Source organism: Girardinichthys multiradiatus, chromosome 20 (assembly GCF_021462225.1).
Source record: "Girardinichthys multiradiatus isolate DD_20200921_A chromosome 20, DD_fGirMul_XY1, whole genome shotgun sequence".
Classification (NCBI taxonomy): domain Eukaryota; kingdom Metazoa; phylum Chordata; class Actinopteri; order Cyprinodontiformes; family Goodeidae; genus Girardinichthys; species Girardinichthys multiradiatus.
Window position 1 is genome coordinate 29,074,058 of NC_061812.1, and position 26,726 is coordinate 29,100,783.

The window sequence follows — 26,726 nt, forward strand, 5'->3', positions numbered from 1 at the left end:
AGAACATCTTGTCTCAAAGGATACTTTGTTTACCAAATGTGAACAGCTACTGATTGATATGTGTCTACTACAAGCCAAAAGACTGATAGCACTTATCAGATAAATGCTGATGACTTTACCCCTGGAACGCATAACATATCTTCAGAAAGGAAAAGGAAAGTTGTTTGAAAACATATGGAGACCCCTCTGGACATTTGTGGAAGGTGTGGACATATCGCAAGTGTAAGAAACCAACTAAGGACAAGAATGACCAAACCAGAATGTTAAGAGGCTCTACAATCAGTATCCTGGGTTGCTGTCTGTTGTATATCTGGAAAATATGCAGATGTTTATTTTATGAGGGTGCTTTTTGTTTGATTATGAGAAGTGTATGTCAATGTAAATGAAAAACACAATAAAAATATTGATGGAAAAAAAAAAAACAATTCAACTAAGATGAAACCAAAAAACATTCTTCCACAGTGATGAAAAAACCGACACTTATTGGCAACTGCAGCAGCTGATTTAGTCATTGTTTTCTGGAAGATGCGCAAAGCGCCTTGATTTTTTAGCTTATTGGCAGTTGTTGCTGCCAAAGACCAGGTATTAAGTTTAGGAGGCAATTACTTTTCAAAATTGAGCCATCAGTTTTGATAGCCTTTTTACCTTAATAAATTAAATCCTCTTTTAAAACAGCTTTTTGTATTTAGTCAGGTTATATTTGATATTAAAACTTTGTGTATATGAACGCATTCACTTTGCTTTTGTTTTGGTGTTTAAACCTCTGTGTAAATATTTGAAATAAATATAAATTCATTTAAGTTTAGAAGAGGACAAATTAGTTTCAATAACTACATATTTCCTATCAGAACCATCAAAATTACCAGCCTCTTTTCATATTATTGAGAAAAATAAATGAGCACATTTCCTAAACATCTGTGTTTCTGATCAATACAGCACACTATGACGTAAAGGTATTGTGTAACTGGGAATGGGCTTCAGATGAAATCTCACCTTGTTACCACAACATGATGTTGCTCTGAGTATCAGAAATCAATCTAAAAGCTAAACCATAGTATTGATAAACTGTGTGTGTTAAGGGACTGTTACCAGCAGCTTCACTCCCTTCCCTTTCTGCGCTAATTACACCAACAGCAGGATGCTTTTACACTTGCACAGAACTAAAGGGCAAAACCACACTCATATGCTTCCACGCAGGCATTAACACAGACATACAACACACAGCATTATAATTGTGAGGTGTGCTGAATTATCAGTTGAGATCAATATATTCATGCCTTTTTCTTGTTTTGTGTCTACAGCCGGAATGGAAATCTATCTCACAGCAAGGGCAAGAGGCTGCAGCCGAATACCTTCGCTGGATTGACAGTCTACATTCAGATATTATTTCAGTTGGTTTGTCTTTGAGCTAAAACTGAAGTACAATAATGTATAAACAGCAACATGAATGGAATAAAGTGTTAATTGTGTATTTCAGCCATGCTTATGCATACTGTACATGGCACTGTATTAAATATCACAAAAGTGTGTGCACCATGAGTCGATCTTATCTGGTAATATGTACATTATATTCTTTTTTACACAAACTTTGTTTAACTCTGTTGTTATGTCACTATGTGTATTATATGCAGAGGTGACAAATGGATGGCAGGATGTGTTAGATAAAGAAACAGGAGGAAACTTTTTGCTTGATCACAGAGAAAGGGTGGAGGAGGGTAAGATTATACTGTCAGTCTGGGTAGATGAGGAAGCCAGAGAAGGTGCTGTATTTGTTGGTGTTTCCCCCGTGAACTTTGCCCCCGTCCAGCTGAACACACACTTCGTCGCCGACGTCCAGGTGCAGGATGACACTGTTGGAGGCGTAGTCGTAGTTCTGATCTGCATCTTGGGCGATTGCACTGGCCCTCACCTGGTGCAGAGACAAGAATATAGATCAAGGCACAAAGAAAAGAAAGAAAGAGAAGGGAGAACCTCTCAGTTGTTTTTAAGATTCATTATGTTGCAACTTTATATGTTGTTTCTCTTTTTGAACATTCTAGGCATTTTGCACAAGATTCTTGAGTTGGACCTGCAGGAAATGTTATTTTCTTGTCAGTTAGGTAACATTTTGAAACATTTAACATTTAACAATCACTCAACACCATTGAATATACAATAGTCACTTCATCATTATATACAGTTGCGGTAAAAAGTTTACATCATCGTCATGCATATCATTTAAATTGCAGCCTTTTAATGATGCATTTAACCTGTTCTTTTTCACTTTGGAATGACTATACCTTACATAGAGTTTTAATGAATGACAAAAACAGGAAGTGGGTGCACAAGTTTACATTTAATGTGGAATTTTATGTAATCCACATGAAGTTAAAACTATACGTAAGAGTCCAAACATATGCATACACCTTCACTAAGATTTGCCCCTTAGCACATCTACCATACTTTTGTAGCCACCAACAAGCTTCTGGCATTCATCTAGATATATATTTGACCACTGCTTTTTGGCAGCATGTGTAAATTTCATCCAAACTGGTTGGTTTCCTGCATTGACCTGGCTTTTAAAGATACTAAATAAATTTTTGTTTAGGCTCTGGTCAGGGCCATCCTAACTGGCTTTATAAGTCCGCAATGAACTGGAAACTGCTAGGACACCAGTTTCCCACAGACTTAGAGAGGTCTGATTTACAAAATCTCTAAAATTGACACCTTCAAGCACAACTGGAAATCGTAGCTGCTACATGGATAATCCAAGTACCTTCTGGAAAAAAAATAATTCTTTAACTTCACCTCAAATCTACAGCTAGATAGTTAAACCTTGGACACAAATGTTCAAGGACAATGATCCTAAACATCCATCATAATTGCTTTGGGAATTAATTAATCATTCGACGATTAAGCTTCTGAAATTGTATTTCTGTACCTCAATCGAAGTCAAAAACAGGAATGTTGTTTTAAAGCCAGGTATTTACCTGACATGGAAACCAACCAGTTTAAATGAAATCTACAACTTCTGATAAAAGAGTGGTCAAATATTTCCACCCAGAATTATGTTGAGGTGCACTTTGCTTAAAAAACATGTTACCAAATATGCTTTTTAAATGTTCTATGAAATACCTGCATACTTATGGAGCTAAATTCTGGCCATAAAGTTTGTTAAATGAAAAACATTTGAACCTGAAAAATAAACGTTTTTTCAAAAGAACAACATTTGAACTTGAAAAATTATTTTGAACCTTCCCCCAAAAAATTTGAAAACTGGAAAAAATGTTTTGTTCAAAAGTTCAAAACTACTTTTCAGATTCAAGTTTTTTTTTTTTCTCGGACTTGCAGATTTTTTTTTGTGGCTTCAAACGTTTGGCCCTGTTTTGGCGTGGGGTCAGATCACGGGTTGCGGAATCATGACAGACAGCTCAACACAGCGGCTGAACAACATATTCCCAGCTGTTGCATTCAGGGACCGTGGGAACTGGAAATATCTGTAATACATCATCAATATTCTATATACAGGTCCTTCTCAAAATATTAGCATATTGTGATAAAGTTCATTATTTTCCATAATGTCATGATGAAAATTTAACATTCATATATTTTAGATTCATTGCACACTAACTGAAATATTTCAGGTCTTTTATTGTCTTAATACGGATGATTTTGGCATACAGCTCATGAAAACCCAAAATTCCTATCTCACAAAATTAGCATATTTCATCCGACCAAAAAAAGAAAAGTGTTTTTAATACAAAAAACGTCAACCTTCAAATAATCATGTACAGTTATGTACTCAATACCTGGTCGGGAATCCTTTTGCAGAAATGACTGCTTCAATGCGGCGTGGCATGGAGGCAATCAGCCTGTGGCACTGCTGAGGTCTTATGGAGGCCCAGGATGCTTCGATAGCGGCCTTTAGCTCATCCAGAGTGTTAGGTCTTGAGTCTCTCAACGTTCTCTTCACAATATCCCACAGATTCTCTATGGGGTTCAGGTCAGGAGAGTTGGCAGGCCAATTGAGCACAGTGATACCATGGTCAGTAAACCATTTACCAGTGGTTTTGGCACTGTGAGCCGGTGCCAGGTCATGCTGAAAAATGAAATCTTCATCTCCATAAAGCTTTTCAGCAGATGGAAGCATGAAGTGCTCCAAAATCTCCTGATAGCTAGCTGCATTGACCCTGCCCTTGATAAAACACAGTGGACCAACACCAGCAGCTGACACGGCACCCGAGACCATCACTGACTGTGGGTACTTGACACTGGACTTCTGGCATTTTGGCATTTCCTTCTCCCCAGTCTTCCTCCAGACTCTGGCACCTTGATTTCCGAATGACATGCAGAATTTGCTTTCATCTGAAAAAAGTACTTTGGACCACTGAGCAACAGTCCAGTGCTGCTTCTCTGTAGCCCAGGTCAGGCGCTTCTGCCGCTGTTTCTGGTTCAAAGGTGACTTGACCTGGGGAATGCGGCACCTGTAGCCCATTTCCTGCACACGCCTGTGCACGGTGGCTCTGGATGTTTCTACTCCAGACTCAGTCCATTGCTTCCGCAGGTCCCCCAAGGTCTGGAATCGGCCCTTCTCCACAATCTTCCTCAGGGTCCGGTCACCTCTTCTCGTTGTGCAGCGTTTTCTGCCACACTTTTTCCTTCCCACAGTCTTCCCACTGAGGTGCCTTGATACAGCACTCTGGGAACAGCCTATTCGTTCAGAAATTTCTTTCTGTGTCTTACCCTCTTGCTTGAGGGTGTCAATAGTGGCCTTCTGGACAGCAGTCAGGTCGGCAGTCTTACCCATGATTGGGGTTTTGAGTGATGAACCAGGCTGGGAGTTTTAAAGGCCTCAGGAATCTTTTGCAGGTGTTTAGAGTTAACTCGTTGATTCAGATGATTAGGTTCATAGCTCGTTTAGAGACCCTTTTAATGATATGCTAATTTTGTGAGATAGTAATTTTGGGTTTTCATGAGCTGTATGCCAAAATCATCCGTATTAAGACAATAAAAGACCTGAAATATTTCAGTTAGTGTGCAATGAATCTAAAATATATGAATGTTACATTTTCATCATGACATTATGGAAAATAATGAACTTTATCACAATATGCTAATATTTTGAGAAGGACCTGTATATATGTGATTGGTTTTAAAAGATAACATGCTTCATCGATAGAAGCAGCTTACGTGAATGCACGACGCGCATCTCAGAGGAGAAAATATGATCTTGACAGATTTGCAGAGCATTTTAAGTCCGTGTTGGAGATTTCCCATGCTCTCAACATCAAGGAAAAGAACCGCCAGACTAAGCGACGGGATGAAACCAGATGCAAAACGAGCCGGTATTTTCCGAATATTGTGGCATAATTAAGCCTGGACTTGTTTTCACATGGACTGGACTCGGGTTTCGGTTTCTGGTTCATTTTTGATTAAAACGTGTTTGGTTTCCATTTAGTGAAGTGACTCACAGCCAGGGGCAAACTGGCATACGGGGCAACTGTTTTTGTTTCTTTTTTTTTTTTTTTAATAAGTGCCATTGTTTGTTTTAGTATCCCGGGCTTTTTTTTTCTGATCTCTGTTCTTCATTGTCAGCTCAGCTGGCCGCCCTGCAGCGCATGTTATGTGTTACAGATCAGCTGTTGCCAGTGTGCAGCAGAGCTGACCTGCCTGACTGGAGCAGAGGAGAGGTTTGTCCGAGCTACCGCACCCTGTTGGCGTTCAGACCTCTTGAAGTTTCTCCGGTCCTTGGTCCCCAGAAGCGATCAGACTCTATCTAACACTGACTCTTAAATGAACGACTCTTAAACAGTTTCTAATTTTCAGCTATTTTAATCTAAAGTAGGCAGAGGAATGATTACAGAGATCAGCGCCGAGGCTCGTCTCGGACTGTAGCGTCTGTGAAAGGATGAAGAAGAGCCTTGATAGAAGGTCACATGTAGTTTTATATCTGGCACTCCAATGCAATGAATCTGCACTCCCTCAGTGATTATCAGTAGACTATGTGTCACCATTGTGGTGTCTATCTGGTTGTAGCTGGTGTCCATCCTTAATCTAAGTGTGCTGCATTCTAATCAAACCAGTTATACCAGCTGCTCCACCATCAAACCCAGTGCCCCAGCCACAGGTCATTCATGACAAACCTTGGGCCATTTATCTTTGTAATGTGTGTCGATGAGCATTCTTGTCCTATTCTAACAAAACGGAAACATTAGAACTTGTGCTTCATATCATTATGGTATAAATGGGAAAAACAGCTATGAGTCATATAAATAAAGGTTATCCTTAACAGGTTGATATGGCATAGTTTAGGGCACAATGGTCCAGAAAAATATCAATGCCCCAGAAACTGTCGCCTCTTCCGTACTTGATGTCGCACTCGCCCTGCACGGTGGGCCGGTGGTTCACGGGCTGAAGTGAACCACCGGCCCACGAGCTGTATCACCGGCCCAGCGCCCTGCGTCTGTGAAAGGCGGTTATTAAAAACTAAACATTCACAAAATAAGAAATGCCTCAGCCAGCGGTCCACTGGGGATTTCCCCGGTTGCCCATATGCCAGTTTGCCCCTGGCTGTGAGTCACTTCACTAAATGGAGACCAAACACGTTTTAATCAAAAATGCACCAGAAACTGAAAACCGAGTCCAGTCCATGTGAAAACAAGTCCAGGCTTAATTTTAGCCACAATATTCGGAAAATACCGGCTCGTTTTGCATCTGGTTTCATCCCGTCGCTTAGTCTGGCGGTTCTTTTGCTTTATGTTGAGAGCATGGGAAATCTCCAACACGGACTTAAAATGCTCTGCAAATCTGTCAAGATCATATTTTCTCCTCTGAGATGCGCGTCGTGTATTCACGTAAGCTGCCTCTATGGGTGAAGCATGTTATCTTTTAAAACCAATCACCTGCATATAGAATATTGATGATGTATTACAGATATTTCCAGTTCCCACGGTCCCTGAATGCAACAGCTGGGAATATGTTGTTCAGCCGCTGTGTTGAGCTGTCAGTCATGCTTCCGCACCCCCGTGATCTGAGGCCCCCTCCCCCACGCCAAAACAGGGCCAAAAGTTTGAAGCCGAAAAAAAAAATCTGCAAGTTCGAAAAAAAAAAAACTTGAATCTGAAAAGTAGTTTTGAACTTTTGAACAAAACATTTTTTCCAGTTTTCAAATTTTTTGGGGGGATGTTCAAAATAATTTTTCAGGTTCAAATGTTCTTTTGAACAAACTTTTATTTTTCAGGTTTAATTTTTTTTTGTTTGAACAAACCTTTATTTTTCAAGTACACATTTTTTTCGTTTGAACAAACTTTATGGCCCCAATTTAGCTCCATACATACTGGTATACCTTACCTTGAAATTAAGAACCCATTAAGCACCCTTGCAAAGCTGAAGTTTAATGATGTGTAAACAGTGAATTGGATTTTTGTGAAAAACTGCATTGAAATAACTCAAAGACTGTGAACACCTCTGAAGGGGTTGATTTTTGAAGTACTGATACCACTGTGGTGAGATTTGACAGGGAACTGTGAGAAGCAAACCCAATTCACTGGGACCACATCCCACAAACACAGGCCTCAAATGATCGTTTGTTAAAGTTACTGGACTCCACGACTCCTGGAATACGACAACAGGCGCTTAGCTGCAAATGTTTTCAAACCTGTGCTGATCAGGGCCACCATGCTGAGAAAACACTGAACTTTTCAATAATAGTTCCTCGTTTTATTTTTCGGTTGACATTTTATTTAAACCAAAGGGCCATAACATGATCCTTGTAAATAGCATATGTTTTCCAACATATAACTATCTCACAATTTATTTGGAAGATAGCTTCCAGTTTGCTTCTTCTCTCAAACTGATCTGGGTGTAATCTCATCAGTGCTGATCCCTTCCTGCTCACTGGGTAGATAAATGAGATGTGCAGTGATCTTTGGCCTCAGACCTCCATCTGAGGTGCATTCTAAGTCAGTATCAATTTTTCCAGAGGATTGCTGCTCTCACAGCTGATCCACCTGTTGCACATGAAATTGAAAGAGATGAAGGTATCAGGGGACACATCAGTTAATTTGTCAGGCTTTTAAAACATACACAGCAAATCCTTTTGGCACATGTGTTCTGATCATTACTGCAGACTTTGTCGGATTTATTCTGGGTCCGAACTAAAACTTCATACAGCAATAATAAGTCATGTGAAATGTTCGGACGCCATACAACAACAAACCTGTTTTTCAACCATACATGAGCACATAAATAACACAGGCATATCACCACAGCTGTACATGAAGAAAACATTGTTACCCAGCCAGGACACTACTGATGTTATGAAAATACATGTCTTTGCAATCAGTAGGAGACCTTTGCCCTCTAAAAATATGAAGGTCAGACTAAGGATCACCAGAGACAGCATAAATATAAATGGACTGAACTTATATAGCACATTTCCAGTCATACAGACCACTCAAAGCGCTTTACACTAGAGCCACATTCACCCAATCGCATTCACTAACGCTCACACATTCATACACTGATACGCAGATCGGTAGGCAACTTGAGGTTAAGTGCCTTGCCCAGGGGCACATCGACATATGGCAGGAGGAAGGTGGTATCGAACCACAACCTTCTGATTGCAAGACGACTACTCTTCCTACTGAGCCAGACCAGAATTGGACCAGAACCTCTTGAATAATAACACCAGAACACAGGACTGCATTTCAGAAAAGGAACCAGTTTTGAAGCACGGAGGTGGAAGTGTCATGGTTTGGGAATGCATTGCAGCAGTAGGGCCTGGTCAGCTTACTATATCCACAATGAATTTTACTGTGTCAGATGTTGCCTGGGGAAAATGTGAGATCATCCTTAAAAAAATTGTTAAAGGAGAAATGGACCCTGCAACATGGCAGTAACCCAAAACATACCAGTAAATCCACCAAGGACAAACTGAGAATCAAAAAATGGAAAGTCTAGAGCTGGGTCAAAGCCTAGATCTTGATCTCTTTGAGATGCAGCAGGGTGACTTGAAACAGGCGGTGCATGCAAGAGGGGGCCAAACAATCCTCAGTCCAGGGGGTGTGTAAGTCCAGTCTTGGAGAGCTGCTATCCTGCCTCTTTAGATGCATCCCTGCTACAAAACACCTAATTCAGATGTTTGTCTTGTTTCCAGGCCTCTGAAGAGCTCAATGACTGAATGCTGATGAAGAGTTCATCCATTTGATGTAGGTATGTTGCAGAAGGGATGCATCTAAAAGTTGAAGGATAGTAGCTCTCAAGGACTGGACTTGGGCACCCCTGGAAGATGGTTATGTGAAGCTTTCTCAATGAAGCTCTTTCAGCCAAAGATACTTTATTGGCTGCAGTTTCCTGACTCTGTGTATGTTAACTGGTCTGTGCGCTGTGCTCAGATATCCCTAAACAGCAGTCCGTGTCGAGGAGTTCATATGAAAAGTGCTTATTTTATGTATGCAGAAGAACAACTTAATCTACACAACATTAACTAGAACCTAAATATGCAGCTACACTGGAATAGAAATTAGTAGTTGAATTTGAATTTTATTGAATGCATAACAAAAGGAAAAACAGACGAAAAACAACAGTAAAGAACAAATATTTACACATACAAAGGAGAGTATAAACTTATTTTAACCCACCTCTTTCCCAGCAAAAACATCATTCGGGCCACTTCCTATTCCTCTACATATTAGCTTAAATATAACATTCTACTATAATAATAAATAGCTTCATCTAATATATCTTTAGAAATAGTCCAGTGCTTTTCATATTTGCATGCCAGTATAAGCAAGCATCAGGGGTTCCACTCAAAATTATCTAATATGTATCAATATGCAATGCTAATGATATTAACAATAATAACTAATAATGTTAATGACTACCACCAACAACAACAATAATAATAATAAGCAACAGCAATAACAGCTGAATAATTATGTCCATCTCTTTTCTCTTTTTGAATAATGCTTTAAAATGTTTTATGTTTGGACTTTGCATGTTCTTCACATTTACAATATTGCTAATACTCGATCGATCAACAGATATTTATTAAGTAGCTAATGTAATTCTCAACGCTTTCTGGTGTGTGCATGTCATTGTGTAGTTGTGCTTGCGTCCATGTGTACATGCTGTGTTTGTGAATGTAAATGTGTGTGAATAGGTCTGTGTCTGCATAGGTGCATGTATGCAGTTCCCTGAAGGGAAATTCTAAAGATGGTTGGAAAGGTGTTCAACCCCCAACCCCCAATGCCCTGCCCATAAATGTCCAGCAGGTCACAGTACAGCATCCAGGACCCCCCTTGAAGCTACATCCACAGAACATCCCTGGTAAACCCCCACCCCACCCCTTTTTTATATGTAATGGTTCTAATATTAATTCAGAAAAAAGACATCTGATGAGGACTATGTTTACAGGGCAGTTTAAATTAATGTTGCAATGTTTTACAATGATTTAGCGGTGCGCCTGTGTTCAGAAATGATATTGATGAATGCGTCTGTTGTTACATAAACTGAAAAGAAAAAGTTGTAAACACAATTTCTGCTGTATATTTCTAAAGATAAAGATAAAGAAATCACAAAACTGCGCAGAAGCCTTCCTATCACTTTTGCTTTTTTCATCCACCCTCACTGAAGTCTGTTTTTACAATCAGTAAGCAAATCTCCTTATAATAAATTGAGCTTTCACTGGCCAAGTAACAAACTTCCCAAGTAGACAAACAGTGGAGAATAAAGGATGCATCTGCATACATATTAATGAATGCAAATACAATGCCCCAACCCCATCCTCTGTCTCCTCCTCTGGGTCTCAGCCTGATGGAGGATATGGCTCATCATCTCCACCAGTCATCAAGATTCCCTTGTGATCAAAAGATAAATCAAATAAGTCTAAAAAACATATTCTTCCTCACTGTCCCACCATTAGCACATCACTTCAATATATTTAAACATATTTGTTTTTTTGGAAAAGCATTTATTTAACAGCAACAAGGTGAACATGTGTGTTTCGCTCCCGAAGAAATAAATAAATCAATACATATCCTTTGTTTTAATTCAGCTCACATCTCTTCATTAATTGTTGTCTCTCCCTCCCCACCTCTCACCCGTTCCATCATCCCTCTCTCATTCCCCACCCTATCCCTTTCTCTTCATTCTCAACCCATGTATCCATCTTTTTGTGTCCACGCATTGGAATAAGATGCAGGTCACGCACGCATTTTCTTTCCCCCGCCATGCCAGTGTTGGCTGTAGCAGCAACTAAGTGTGTCCCTGTTCGGGCTAAATCGGATGGATTAACGACGCGCCGCTATAGCAGGTCTCCAGAGAAACCCTACCAGACCCCTAAAATACCCTCCTTACCTCCCTCCCCCCACTCCTTGCAATATCCCTCACCCCTCCCATATTGTCCAGATGCATTAGGGCAGGCTATACATGGCTGCAAGCTACAGTAATTGGTAGTCTGACAGCCATGGCAGATCCCCGCCTAATAGGTCCAACTCTTCAATAACTCCATACAATCACAATAAATGGGGGCGCAGGCTAGGCAACAGTGGTCAAACGGGGCAGTGAAATACGAGCAGGAGGCCAGGATGAGATACAACACATTCGATTGAAGTGGCTCTTCTTCCCCTCTTGTTTGTATAAAACTCAAGTAAACACCCGAGGAACAAATGTGCAGGATTCAGGGGGTGCTGTTGCTTTATAGAGTGAGAGCGCCTTGCTCCAAAATAAATAAACAGCTCCCTCAAGAAGATCTTGTAGGTTTTAGAAAAAAAACAAGAAACTTCTGACAACTTGTACATACAACATCTGTCTGCATGGCTGACTGAAAAAAGTCCCCAGATAGTACCGTCAGCTGAGCTAAAGGCTGTCAGCCTGATATAACTAGCTTTAAGAACAGCACACAGATGAAGAAAGGATGTAGAGCCACTCATAGATGAAACAAATTGTTTCACTTTTTTATTAAAAACAATGCATTTCCTGTGTCAACTTGTTAACCTTAACTCTTAAAATCTGAGCGAGAGTGTCTTTTTAACAACTAGGCCTGTGAAGCATTCCCACCATTGACTTAGATCTTCCTTTAGGGACTCTACTAGATCTCTAACTGTATATTTGCTGAAATTGACATAAAACTCCAGTTTACCCTAACTTACCTCTCTATATATACTATATTTATATGTAAATGAACAATGGTACCATAAATCATCCTTTGAGTAACCCCTAACATACCCGCCAACAAATGTTGCCGCAGTGATATTCACACTACCTCACTGAAACGGCCTTTAAATATGAACATCGGCTAATTATATTTGCCAGCCAAAAGGACACAATGTTATTTATTGCTTATGGTTGACTTGTTTAGAAGGCACATAGGTTTGTTTAGCCTCTGTTCAGACAGTGGAGATGCTGACATTTAATGTGGTGTGTTTATGATTAATTCATTGTCCCTCTCTCTTTCTGTAAGTACAGTGACCCAGTGAACAAATCCTCCTCTTTGGACATTTTAAACACATATTTACAAGAGTGTAACATTTAGGATATGACTGTGGTCACCATCAAATGACACCGTGTATTAAAGACACATAAATAATCTCACATTAAGTCATTTTACAATAGCATGAAGTGACACCAATAAGGCTGATCGGTTATTAAAATTGTAATATTTGCCTTTCTGAATAATGTGAAAGCTGATTAGTAGTAAACAAAATGCTATAAATTTACTTGGGTTTGAAATACATAGCTACAGCATCTTGGAAAAGTATGTATGCATCTTAAAGTTTTCAGATTTTGTCCTGTTACAACCACACAATTGGAAAATAAGAAATGTTTTGAATGCTATTTTTGTTTTTTTACAAATAAAATTATGAAAAGTGTTGTGTGCAATTGTATTTAGGTTCCTGAGTTAGCGCTTTGAAGAATCATCTTTTGCTGCAATTACAGCTGCAAGTCTTTTGAGGTATTTCTCTAGCAGCTTTGCACATCTAGAAACAGAATTACCATTTTGCAGAATAGCTCCCACTCAGTTATATTGAATGGAGATTGTATGTGAACAGCAATTTTCTACTTGTGTCACAGTTTTTTAATTGAATTTAGGTCTTTCATGGAGCAATTATGGCATATAGATAGTCCTTGATTTAAACCATGGTGTAACTCTGGTTGTACATTCAAGAGGTTCTTTTCTTGGAAGGTAAACCTGGTCTCATCTGACCAGAGCACCTTTTCCAACTCGGTTTCTGCATTTAGTTAACTTTAAACAGGATTCCTTATGGCTTTTCTTCAAAAGTGTCCTCTTCCTGCTTCTGTTTCATAAAGGCCTGATTTGTAAAGTGCAGCATGAGAAATACTTGTGCTGTTGACAGATTTTTCCACCTGAGCTGTGGATCTCTGCAGGTCCTCCAGAGTTACCATGTGCTTCTTGACTGCTTCTCTGACTAACTGGCACCTTGCCTGGCGAGTCAGTTTAGGTGGACGGCCATGTCTTGGTGTGCATTTGCTTCTATTTTCAAATGATGGATTGAACAGAGCTCTGTGAGATGTTCAGATATTGTGTTATAACCCCGCTGTGCTTTAATCTTATCCACAACTTTCTGTGTTGGAACTGTGTTTCTTGTTCCTAATGATACTGTTTGTTTACTAATGTTCACTGTCAAACCTCTGCAGCCTTCTGAACTGCTGTATTTATATATATAAGAATATATTTATTGAATTCGTACTGCACTTTGCATTTTGCAAACTCAAAGTACTACAATATAGGCTACAATAGAAGGTTTTCAGTCCTTTCATAAAACTCTCTATATTGTGTGGCATCCTCAGATGGTCAGCAAGGGTGTGCGGAGACGAGGAGGAACAGAGCAGAAGGCTCTATCGCCCACAGTGCACAGTTTTGTTCAGCGGGGATAGAGCTGATAGGAATTAGTAGAGGGAAGGGACCATGTGGGTGTCTGAGCAGTGAGCCATTCTTTGAGTTAGTATGGAGCATTGCAGTAGATGGACTGGTGGGTGAGTGAGGAAACCTTGTAGTTAGTGCGGAGTGAGCTGGGATTTAATGCATGGGGTGATGTAATCATGTCTCCCTTGCTTCATCAGGATTTGGGCTGCACTCTTCTGTACGTATGCAAGTTTTAGATGTGTTTGGCTGGAATTTTGTAAAAACGTGTGTTACATTAGTCAAGTCTTGAGGAGACGAAAGCATGAAGTTTTTCAGCATCATTAAATCAAATTAATGGACAGAGTTTGGAGATGTTCTTCAGATGACAGAAGGTCTTGCAGAGGTGTTTGATGTTAGTTTAGTAAGATGAGGGTCAAATATTACAAGATTAGTCACTGTAGAGCTAGGGGAATGTTGTGGCCAGAGTAGATTATGGTGGAAATAGATGACGAGTGAATCTGATGCGAGGTGCCAACTAAAATAATTTCTATTTATTTTATGTTTATCCTGATATTAAATTAGACATAGGTGGATTCCATTTAACAATTGGGTGACTTCTAAAGGCAATTGATTATACTGGATTTTATTTAGATGTATTAGGGTAAAATGGGCTGAACACAAATGCACAGGACACTTAAATTACATGAATAAAACTGAAAAAAATTGAAAAACAGATTTCCTGCCACTTCACAATTATTTACTGCTCTGTGCTGGTCTACCAAATAAATTCCCAATGAAATACTTTGAAGTTTGTATTTGTAACATGGCAACATTTGGGAAACAAATCGATTGGTGTAATTACTTTTGCAAGGAATTGTATGTCAAAAATTCCCAAGGTTTTTCACTCATCCCTCACAAGCAACCTTCCCCAACCCACTAATAATAATTTGTGTAAATTTACCAGTTATATACAGAAGAGACCTTGTGGTAATATATAAAAAATAAAGTATAAATTATCAAAATGTGTCATAACTTACATAAATATCTTCTACACATTGCATGTGTAAAGCATTCGATTGATTACATAATTGTGTATTACATCTGAGGGATACTGTTTATCCCATCACCAACGAACAATTATTAGTTTCTTGCACCATGGCCATGATAATCCCTGTGTGCTGAGACAATGAACCCTGCACAGATGAGTCCGGAGGTGCAGCTGTCAGTACCAATCAGAGTGAAATCTTGTTTTCTTAAAGTGGACAGGAGAAGGCACTGGGGATTTGGGAGAGAAAGCAAGAGGGGAAAGGCAAATCAGGATTATTGTCAGCAGCTGTGGAGATTGATAGCGACAAGGGAGAGAATTTCTGTCTGTTGGACCAACGCCGTTCTGACTTGATCTGCTACTACAGGGAAGAAGGGGAGACCCAGGAGACAGTGGAGAAGATTACACTGCCAACACTTTTCATTAGATGGGCAACATTAAATGGGTGTAGTGGGGAGGAGGGGGAGAAGGAAAAAAAGTGACAGCACAGAAATTTTCCTCTGACAAGGATAAATGCCTGGTAAAATATGTATTTCCAACTGTGTCCAACTGATTCATGTGACAGTATTTTTTTTTAAATATATTTAGCTAACAGATGCTTGCCATTTTTTGCAGCCTGTAGGAAAAAAATATAAATAATGAAAATATATTTGGCTTCCAGAAAGATTCAACAACACACAGCCAAAGTTGAGAAACGCCATGGGTGATGGAGAGGAAGCTAACAAACTGATCAAGCATGCCTGTTTCATAGCAGGAGGGGGTATAAATGAGCTCGGGGGATGGAGGTCTCCATGTACTGTGTTTTTTTTTTTCAGTTTTGTTTTGTTTCGCTGTGGCGCCTTGATCCTCTGGTAATAAAACTGACAGGATTCATTCACTGTGATGTACAGACCTCTCGGAGCGGAGCGGGCGATTGAGACAGGGTCTCTTAAACTTACCTGAGGGACCTTAAAGGGTGAACTGGGAGAAAGAAGAAGGGCAACTGAAATGGCCTTTTTTTAAATCTTTTGCTGCCGTGTGTCTGCCTCCATACCAGCTGTTTCTATTATGCAGGTCGACATGTAACCCTATTCCTGCACTGCTGACTCACACACTAATTGGCATACTAAATGCTAATATTTTGCCGTGACACTCAAGACCCAAGGTGTCAAGATGTTGATTAGAAAGTATCTAATTGGCTCTAGACTGAAACCTTTGAGGGAAGAGGAGATGGCTTAATTGGATATGAATGGAGTTTTCTGGTTGGTCTACCTACAGAGCTCAAGTTGAATTAAATATCTATATATTCTTCACAGTATATGCAGCACTTAAGTTTGTGGAAAACACAATCTTTCTCAGTACGGTAAATCTATTTCTAATGGTGCTATTGAGATGAAATTCACACCAACCCAAGTAACACACAAATACAAAGAAATCAACCAAAACTGGTTCAGTGGTTATGTCTAATAAAGTGAAATGACAAGGGAAATAAGTATTGAACATGATTTCTGAAAAGTACGTAATTCAAGACAGGTGATTGGCAGGGACTTTCAGCAGCTTTGTTTGCTTTCTCTGGAACCAACTGAGAGTTGATTTGCTACAAAGTCCACCCTCATTTCCTTTTTTAGATTCTAATCAAGATTTTTCTTGCATGACGGCGGTCTCTACGATATGTCCACACAAAGATGCTCCCACCTCCAATCTTCTCTGTTGGTATAATATTTTATGGTTGATGTGTATTGTCATTTTTCATCCACATATGGTGTTTGCACTGATATCCAAAATATTTTGTCTCATCTGGACAAACTAAATTCTCCAAGTGTTTCATTTACCCTTGTCCTAATGTCCTGCAGCAAACTTGAGCTTCAACTTGCTCTTTAGAGGAAGGGTCAGAGGAGAATCTATCTGCTAAGGAGGCTGAGATTTTTTGGAGTGCAGGAGATGTTCCTGAAGACCTTTATTGACTCAGTTATCTATGGTATTGTATGCGGTTAAAAAAAGTCATGAGGAAGGCCTCTGACCTAGGACGTCCTCTCAAACCAGTGCTGGTGGTGGGAGACAGTAGGACTCAAGCAAAAATAACATTACTGTTGGACAATGTATCCCACCACATGCATGAAGCTGTTGTAGAACTGAAGAGCTCCTTCAGTGAAAGACTGCTGCACGCTAAGTGCACAAAGGAGCATTCTCGCAGGTCCTTCCTCCCACCAGCTGTTAGACTTTATACCCACCACTACTCCCAACAAATCCAATAAGTATTTACATCCCTGCTATTGTTGTTTTTCATGCACAATTATACACATACATTTTGTACATTTTCAAATCACCCTACTCAGTTGACCATCTGAGTATATTACTTTTAACAACTGTACAGTGTTTTTTTTAGTCTCTTATTCTTAGCTTTTGTTTTTTATATTTTTTACCATTGTGTGTATCTGCATGCTTCCTTTTGCCTTTCACTTTGCTACTGTTACACTTGAATTGTGGGCCAATAAAGGATATGTCTATTCTTTTCTATTCTATTCTATTTTATTTTATGTATTTCCACAACCAATGTTATCACTAAACTATAGGTCTTCAGAAACATTTTTATAGGCCATCAAGTGGAACCAAACCAACCATTATTAATTCATAGGGAGAATAATTGCCTTCTGGAAACTGACAGATTTCAGATTTCATTTTCTTGGCGTTTTCTATGTGTTTTTGACCTCGTTGTCTTTATCTGTTCAATGCTTAATCCCTGTGTTGTTCCATTTTATTACACATAACCTAATTTCTGGATTATTTGTGATGACATCTTTGTATGTGTGGATTACTTGGACTCAACTGGTGGTCAACAGACCGTCAACTGGTGTGAATTTCATGTCAGTGACCTCATTAAAATTACTGTACATGCCTTGTATGTCTTCTTTACATGCACCTTTATTGACATAAACACAGCACTTTACCACAACAACAAAAAAAAACAATGTAGCTTTCAGAATAAACACCATTCATCACATAAAATCATGATTAAATATCCATATTTAGCATCATTCAAAATCATATTTACACACTCTAGCCTCGCAAAATGTTAACTGAGATTAAATGCAGCTCTTCCTGTTCAGCGTGACAATGCCAGCAACACTGCGACACACTGCTGCCCATAAATGAAACAAACCTCTGTTTCCTTGATGAGGAGGAACAATGATATAATGGGGAGGCGAACAGGAAAGCACAACAAAGGCAGAGGCCAAACACAGCCAACAACCAGCTGAGCCCTTTTGGTCTCAGAATATAATGGCCTCGGCCATTAAAAGGGAAACATATAGTCAAATATTGGGTTGTGTGCATGAGCATGAATGTGTGTAGTCAGTAAGACCTTAAGACAGAAATGTAAATCTGCAGGACATAAAGGAATTTTATTTTCATAAGCAAGAATGCAAACTGAAATAATCTTCTTACATCTTTATATCATATCATGTCTCCTATGTAATGATAAACAGGCTATAATTATGATTTACTCTGGAAAGACTCAGGTAGTAGAATAAAAAGTAGCTAAAATATGCTATGCTTTATGGAGTGCTTTCTATTGACACCTTGTCTGACTCTTACTCTAATTAGCACCTTCCATCTTACAAAGCTGCATCGAACCTGCCGACTGATGGCGAGTCGTTCCTCCCTTCTAAATGAGTCCAAGCCTGTCATCAGCACAACTTTTGAGTGATTTATTTATTATCTAATTAGCTCAAAGATCTTGTTAATTACCTCATGTAGATGCTTAAGTTAAACCCTCACATTTAGGGGAATACATAAGAAAACATTGATGTACAGGTTGCTTTTATGTAACCACAATGAAGCTTGTTGAAACACTTTTGCATTACATAAATCCACTAATATTAGGTTAAATATCAAATCTGAGTTTAACAAAAGTGCATAATCAGTTTTACTGTGATTTCAAAGTGACTGTGATTAAACCTTTATTAGAGTGAACCTCAGAAGTAATTTGTTTTCTGACAAAAAAAGCAAAAGTATGGATTGAGGAAAATAACGTTTTTGACAGTTCATTTACATTAAAATATAGCTTATGTTAACACAGATGCAAAAGAGAGCACAGATTCTGCAGTATGACATCACCTGCAAACATTTAGGTACTTATTTTAATTAAGTAAATACATGAATAAGCAGATCATGATAATGGTTTTATTTTGCTAAGTAGTAGGGCCATAGAGTGTGTTCCAATTATAAGGGGATCACACTTCTCAGCCTCCCTGGGAAATGTTACTCCCAGGTGTTGAAAAGGAGGCTCCTACGGGATTCAGAAGGAACGGTGTGGGTTTCCTCCTCGCTATGGGACAGTAGATCAGATTTTTACTTTCACAGAGCTGCTGAAGGGGTTGTGGGAGTTTGGTTGTTTAGTCCACATGTGTTTTCTGGATCTCAGAAAGGCTTACAATCACTTTCCTAAATACATTTTGCAGGAGGTACAGCAAATATAAGGGGTGCAAGGAATGCATTTATGAGCTTACCAGACCAGTATGTCCACTTCAAGAGCTGTTTCCACATAATAACACACAAAGGCAAGCGTGTTTCAAATGCAGGTTAAACTCCACCAGGGCTGTTCATTCTCACTGACCCTTATAGTGGTGTATATAGGCAAGATCTCAAGGCATAATCATAGAGAGGGTGTGGAGTTTGGGAGCATCAAGGTTTTATTGTTGCTTTTTGCAGATGATGTTGCTCCATTCAAGTCTTCAAACCCTCACTTTCAACATGCACTGTTGCAGATTTACAACCAAAAGTGAAAGGGTCGGGATGAGAGTCAGCTTGTTTAACTGTGAGGCAATGGTTCAAAAAGGAGGATTGCTCTTTGGGGTCTATCTTTGACTAGTGTAGAGGTTCAAGTATCTTGTTGGTGAAAGATTGTGAGAGATGGCCTCGCCTGCAGTAATGCGGGTGCAGTCTGTTGAGGTTATAGAAGAGCTGATGAAAAAAGCAAAGCCCTCAATTTAAAGGTCCATCTATGTTTTGATCCAACCCACCTCTGTGGTCAGGAGCAATGGATCATGACTGAAGACACGGGAATACAATCGGCTGAAATGAGCTGCCGCCGTAAGGCGGGTGGAGTCAGCCTTAAACACAGAGTGAGGAGCTCCATCATCCAGACTACAGCTGCTGCTCCTCTACAAGGGAATCATCTGAGGTGTTTCTGGCATCTGATCAGGATGCCTCCTGAACCTGTTACCCCTCAACCGCATCCTGGATGGTTAGATCGAAATAAAATTACAGTTTGGCTGAGAATATAGATTTTTAAACTGTTAACTAAGAACATAAAAAAACAAATCTTTATATCTGTTGAACCGTTTTCCTACTTTAATGAAAACCTAGTTTGCCCCTGAGGTCCCACCACGCCAGCAAACTGACCAACTGACCAGTTCAGCTTCACTAATACTGGACCAGCTATAAATATTCATACTCTCACTCCACGCTCATCGCTGTAAAGGGCAAAATACATATTGGTCATGAATTATATATCCATTGAAAAGGTCATCCACCTCAACAGCAATCTTTTCATGAGTTCTAAGACACACTGCAAGGAAAAAAGATTCAATTCACTGAGTGCTTAATCAAGTCAATGAGTTGTAATCTTGCACATACGCTGCATGATTCATTGGCAAGCGTTTGAGACAGCAGTTTGATATATCCATTTTCTTTTTGGGAAAAGAAAATGGATATATATATATGTCCTGTAAATATTCGTCCCCTTTCATGTCAGATTTCTTCTCTGCGTCTTCCCCGTCCCCGCAGTGATCTCTCCATGGGATGTGTCTCGTTCTCAGCTCCCTTTGACAAGACATTGATTAACACAGTGCATATCAGCCTGACAACTGCTATGAGCACACATGCTCACACACAATCTATACATGCTGTGAAAGATGCTGCAGATACACACACCAGAAACTATGATCATTTTCCTTCAGAGAATTTTGGATTCAACCACAACATGGTTACACACACATTTTTAATTATTAAAAAAACTTTTCTACTGTTTCTACCAAGCGCAGAGTGACATAAATCCATGACAAAAGATGAGACAAATGGATGAAATCTGACCCTGATCCAAGCTTCTACACTAGTTCATACCTTCAATGTTAATGTTACTGATGATGCACTAAATCTGATTTTAAACAGATTAGTAAGATGACAGTTATGTGCAGATCACAGGCCAGAAACATTTCCCCTGCCAGATCACAAACAATCTATTATATTTTACAGTTGAAACATAATATTTACATTAACAGCATTAAAGATCCCATCAACTCTTATTTATTACTGTCTGACTAGATTTTGCCTGTTTTTGGTCAGTTAGGATTTACAAGATTTGCTATTTGAAACACGCTACTTGAAACATGACACAAAAGCTCTGTAAAACAGTCCGTGCCGCCAACTCAAACCCAGGAAGTGGGGCCATGGCTCATCGCTGGACGTCCCATGGCTCCCACACTTCACCAAACTCCCTGAGCAGGATGTGCATAGTAGACCAGCGGCTTGCCCCCTAAACAAGAAAGATCAGACCACCAAACTAAGCAGACCGGCCCTACACAGTGCACAGTCAGTCCCAATACGGAGCAAGATGGCCAGGCCAGGGCCTACCACTAGGAGCAGTGTTGTGCACGAATTGACCTCGGATATTTGAGAACTTTGAACTGAACGTTGCAGTTTTCTATGGAACATCAAGGGAACTCATTATGCTCATTATGACACCATTTAATGTTTGGGGATGGATTTTTATTGGATTTTTTTAGGGGCAAGCTTTAGATATTTTGTTGAAAAAGAGTCACAGCATTTCCCCTCAAGGTGTGCACTCTGCCTGGTAAGTGCATGGAAAACAGCTTTGTGAGGACCTATATTGGTTGTTGGTAGGAGTCCATCCTTAATCCTTCTTTCTTTCCTCTTTTCTATTCTCCTTCTCTCCCCTTTTCCTTCCCCCCCCCCTTTCTCTCTTCCCTGCTTCTTATTTTCCTTTTCATTTCTGTCTCCGTGTCCGTAACAATTAAAATAATCCCAAAGCAGTTTCTAATAAAGTGTCTTTTTATGAATATCAAGCAGAGCTTTAAAGCATTAGCTGTAATGCTCCACTTGTGAAAGTAAATCTGTTGGGCTATTTCTTGGCACTCAGACAATAATTGTGAGCGCTACTCTGCCGGACAGGACACGGTTAAAAAAGAAGAAAAAAAAAAAAAAGGAGTCCATTCGGTAACTGGTGGGTTGCTGGTTCAAACCCCTGCTCTGTCCATCTCAGTTGTTGTGTCCTTGGACAAGACACTTCACCTGCCTTGCCTGCTTATGGTGGTCAATCGGTGATGCCGATTGTATGGCAGCCTCACGTCTGTCAGTATGCACCAGAGCAGCCTACCACTGTCAGTGTATGAATGTTTGGATGGCCGCATGTAGTGTGAAGCGATTTGGATTTTTTGTTTTGTTTATGAATGGGTATGTTCAAGTATTTTGCACATGTCAAAACCTGTCAGTGGAATCAGCATCGAAACTTTGAGACAGCAACACATAGTCATTACTACCACTGAATTTGCGCAACTTAAATGTCGCAGCAATGACCAGATGATAATCCTCTATCTGCGCCAGTGAACATATACGCATCTCTAAATGCCAAGTGATTGGAGTGACTCCAACAGCAGAGCAGTCTGACTCATTTCCAGGTTAATTCAGCTAACAATTATTTGGCCACTTGGAGGTGTTCACAGACAGCATATTGATCCTTAATGAAAAACATTATACCGACATCATGATAAAGGTAACTTATACTGACCTTATGCAGCAGCAGACATATTTCACCCTCTATGCCAACACACACACCTATCATTAGCAACAAACCTTCTTTATAGGTATCAGAACTTGATGTTTCTAATTTGGGTTTAATTTCTTCCTATTTAGACCCAGACAACACTTTAACGCGTTTTTAGATACACAAATATACCTGGAGAGATAACAAATGGTGTGACAGCAGCTTAATAGGTATTTATCTCAATATTAAAAAAAGACATCTTCTAAACACAAATTAATACGATAACTTTTTTTGAAAGCTGTACCTTCGTCTGCAGATTAAGTAATTATGTCTCGACAAATTCGCTTCACTGTTCAGCAGAATATGCAGCAAGTGCAATGAACCTGTAAGCCAAGTCAGCTTTAAATTGAGTTAAATAATTTAGTTGATGGAAAAATAATTAATGGGGAAGGAGTCAATAGACAGTGTGGACGAGGACAGTAGAAGGTGAGTGCCTGCGTGCCTGAGTGTGTGCATGTGTGCGTAAAGGAGGGCACAGGTGAAGGGGAGAAGATCTCATCTAAAGGCTATGAAAGATTTAACAGCAGGAGGAGACAGGAATGACAATGTCAGAGAAGGCGCGCAACAAAACCAAGACCCCCAATTATATCTGGCATTTAACCGTCCATCCTATTTTACTCTTTTTGTTCATTTCATCAAAGCAATAAAATAAGGAAATTGCTATATTTATGGACTTGGTCAGTCACATAAAACATGTACTGCTGATATTTGCATTTAGGAATCCCGTGAAACCAAATCACACAAAAAAAAATTAGAACGGACTTGACATTACCTTGCTTTTTGTTAGCAGAGCACCTGAGAATTGAGGAGTTCAAGAAGATTTGACCCAAAGAGAAACCAGCCATAACGTGATGCAACATATTTGTGTTTTCTGTTTAGATTTTGCCAAACTGTTTTTTGGGTGTTTTTTTTCTCTTTTACATAAATTCTGTCATCTGAAAGTATTGTGTACATATTGAGATCATATCCAGATCCACAATAAAAATTTTAATTATTAATTTGATATATTAGGTGGATTTCCATATGGTTTTCCAAGTCTATATGACAGACAGTGGTCTTATTATCTTCAATACTATTCACAGCATTATATAATTGCATAAGGTTTATGGTTATTGTTTAGGCAAAACAGGCACCTAAAATATTAAATTATATTCATAAAATAATAAATGAGTGATTAAACTAGTTATGATGCCACTTACTCAAAATCTAAACATTTTTACATACAGTGGAAAAGGTCACAAATTTTTCAGACGGCTCAGCTTTGAAAAATATCTCATATGTTACAAAACTGAAGAAACATCCAGGTCTCCTCATTGAAAAATTAATAAGGTAAGATGACGTTTGATTCTGCAACTAGAGTAAAATGTTGGACTCACAATTTTTCCTGTATTATCATTCATGACCTTGCAAATTCTGCTGGGTATCAAACCTGTTTACAACAGATGAAAACCCCCCTTGGTAACCCTTGGGAAAGTCCCTTGATCCATCACCTGTAATGGGATGAACTCACCAAGAGCCTGCAAAATCTGTCTCTGGCTCATAAATAAAACTATTTTTAAAACTCTAATAATTTAAACTGCTGTGAAAACGGTTCTGCCTCCTTCCAGATTTCTTTTTTTTTTTTTTTTTTTTGCTTTTTGTCACAATTAAATATTTCAGGTCATCAAAGAAGTTTATTAGCAGACAAAGATAAGCTGTGAAAATACAAAAAGCAGTTTTTAAGTGACAATTTGTTTTTTTAAAGGTCTAAAGGCGCCCCCAAACCAACCTGACCTTGTGTGAAAAAGTAAATCTATTCTTAAACAACTGGTTGTGCCCCCCCTTGGCAACAACTGATATCAAACTTTCATCAATGAGTCCTTTACATCACTATGGAGAAATTCTGACCCATTTTTCTTTGCCTCATTGTTTTAAATCCGTCACGTTGGAGGGCTTTTTAAATATAGACAGCCTGTTTAAGGTGATGCTGCAGCTTCTAAATTGGATTTAGGTCTTTTGACTAGGCTAGTCCAAAACCTCGATTTTGTTTTTTGAGCCATTCCAGTTTGGACTTCTTGGGTGCTTTGGATCATTCTCCCATTGCACAACCCAAGTGTGCTCAAAGCCAAGGTCACTAGCTGGTGACCAGATATTCTTCTTCATGGCCTTCCTGGTAGAGAGCATAATCAGTGGTTTTATTAATTAACTTCCGAAACAGTAGTTCATCAAAGTTATTTAATTGTTTAACTAGTAGGGCTGGCTTGGATACGTTCTTTTCCCCTTAATATATGAAATCATAATTTGAAAACTGTTTTTTGTATTTACTCCATTCATCTTTGCCTGATTTTAAAATTTGTTTGATGATCTGAACATTTTAAGTGTAAGCAAAAAAGCAAGAAAGGTGTAGCTTGGAAAAAGCCAATGCCCAAGTCTTCTTCCACTTAGCTACTTACCCTCTCCAGGTGAATACTTCGTTTTATACTTTATCCTGATCAGTGTTACTAGCCGAGCTGACGTGAATGTTTATGGACTGTAGGAGGAAACCAGAGCATCCAGAGAAAACTGACACAAAGCATCCATTATGTGCACACTGGTCTGGTAGCACAGTGTTTACCTTCAGGTCACATAGAGCCACTAAAGAAAACCAGCAACACTGAAAAGATCCCCCAAAAACCTGTTGGAGAACCCTGGTGATGCCTCCAAGCTTAAAAGTAATTATCCTTTTTCTAAAACTCACAAAACCAGAACTTTTCCAAGGAGTTTTGACACAGGCACTGAATCAAAAAGAAAATTATTTTAAAAAATAACAAGAAATACAACTATAATCTTCACTACTAAAGTCATTCACTTACAGTATACAGTATATCCTACTAGCACTCCCCTATTCCTCTTGTAAAGTCCTGGCACATTTCAAACAGCTCTTGCATACCATTAGAGTTTATTTTTTAAATTGAGATTGCATGAAAAAATCATTGACAATAGAGACATCAACAGAACTGCTGACCAGACAGTGTGAGATCTTACTGCAGCTCGGGATTTTCTTAACATTTATACAAATTAAACTCTTGCAAAAGGATCTTCTCACCTAAAAAGATTTCTTTGTTGTAAATAACAGGTGTGAACTTACAGTAAGAAGCTAAAAATAAACAAAAGAAGTAATGTCGAGTACCTGGACGGATGAGAATCTACACAATCTACCTCTCCAGTGTTAGCTTCCCGGCTGCCAAATTCTCTCACTACGTCCACTTACGTATTTAACATCTTTTGGAGTGTGGATTTATTAAATCATCTTAATGAACGTGGATCTGGTGGACGGTCTCTTCTTGTATCATTTTGCTGTCAGTTCATGGACTGTAAATATTGTGCAGACAAACTGTTGCGCCATTGAACACTTGTAAAAATGCAAAGCATGTCTCTTTTTTCCTCTTCTTTCTCTCTAGCAATTCCCTGGACATTGCTTTTTTTATGCAGCACACATGTCAAAATCCGACTGAAAGCTTAGTACTTCAAGCTTATCCCTGTTCTCCAGATGGAAGGCATTTTCCAGGCATTTATATTTGTTTATTTATTAGTGTTAAAGTCAGAGTCCCTCAGAGGACAGTAGCCAGCTGTTGCATTTTGGCTTCGTTCCACAGAGACATGGAGGATGGTTATTCTCTTGATCGCTCGGCTGTCACTCCGGTCCTCTTCTCTTGTTTGCAAGTTTTGCACAAAAAAAAATCGTTTATCTAATCTTTTTCCAGTATAGTTTTTGAGTAAAACCTTGTGCTTTTAAATGGCAATTAGTTTTTATGGATCCATTATGAGCAAATGTTCTGTAATAGTATTCTTTCTTACTAAACTGATGTTTCTCATGTTGTATAGTTACCTTCCTAAAAATAGAGAAGCAGTCTTATTGAAACATTAGCCTGGTGATACATTTTGCCTTTTTGAGTAATTTATATATATCTTCGATAACTTTTTTATAGCAAATATTTCTACAACATAGCCTTATTTTAAACCTTATATCTCACCCTCTAATTATCTCAACTGGT

At 39.1% G+C, this 26,726-nt stretch overlaps 1 protein-coding gene across 1 annotated transcript in view; it reads right to left on the reverse strand.

Moving 5' to 3' along the window:
• Positions 1-364: 364 nt before the first annotated feature.
• The window catches only part of c1ql4b (complement component 1, q subcomponent-like 4b), a 30,047-nt gene continuing 3,685 nt past the window's right edge, over positions 365-26,726 (reverse strand). The window contains exon 3 of the mRNA XM_047346755.1: positions 365-1,909. Coding sequence (XP_047202711.1) covers positions 1,730-1,909 — 180 coding nt within the window. The 3' untranslated portion in view covers positions 365-1,729. The remainder of the gene's footprint in view (positions 1,910-26,726) is intronic.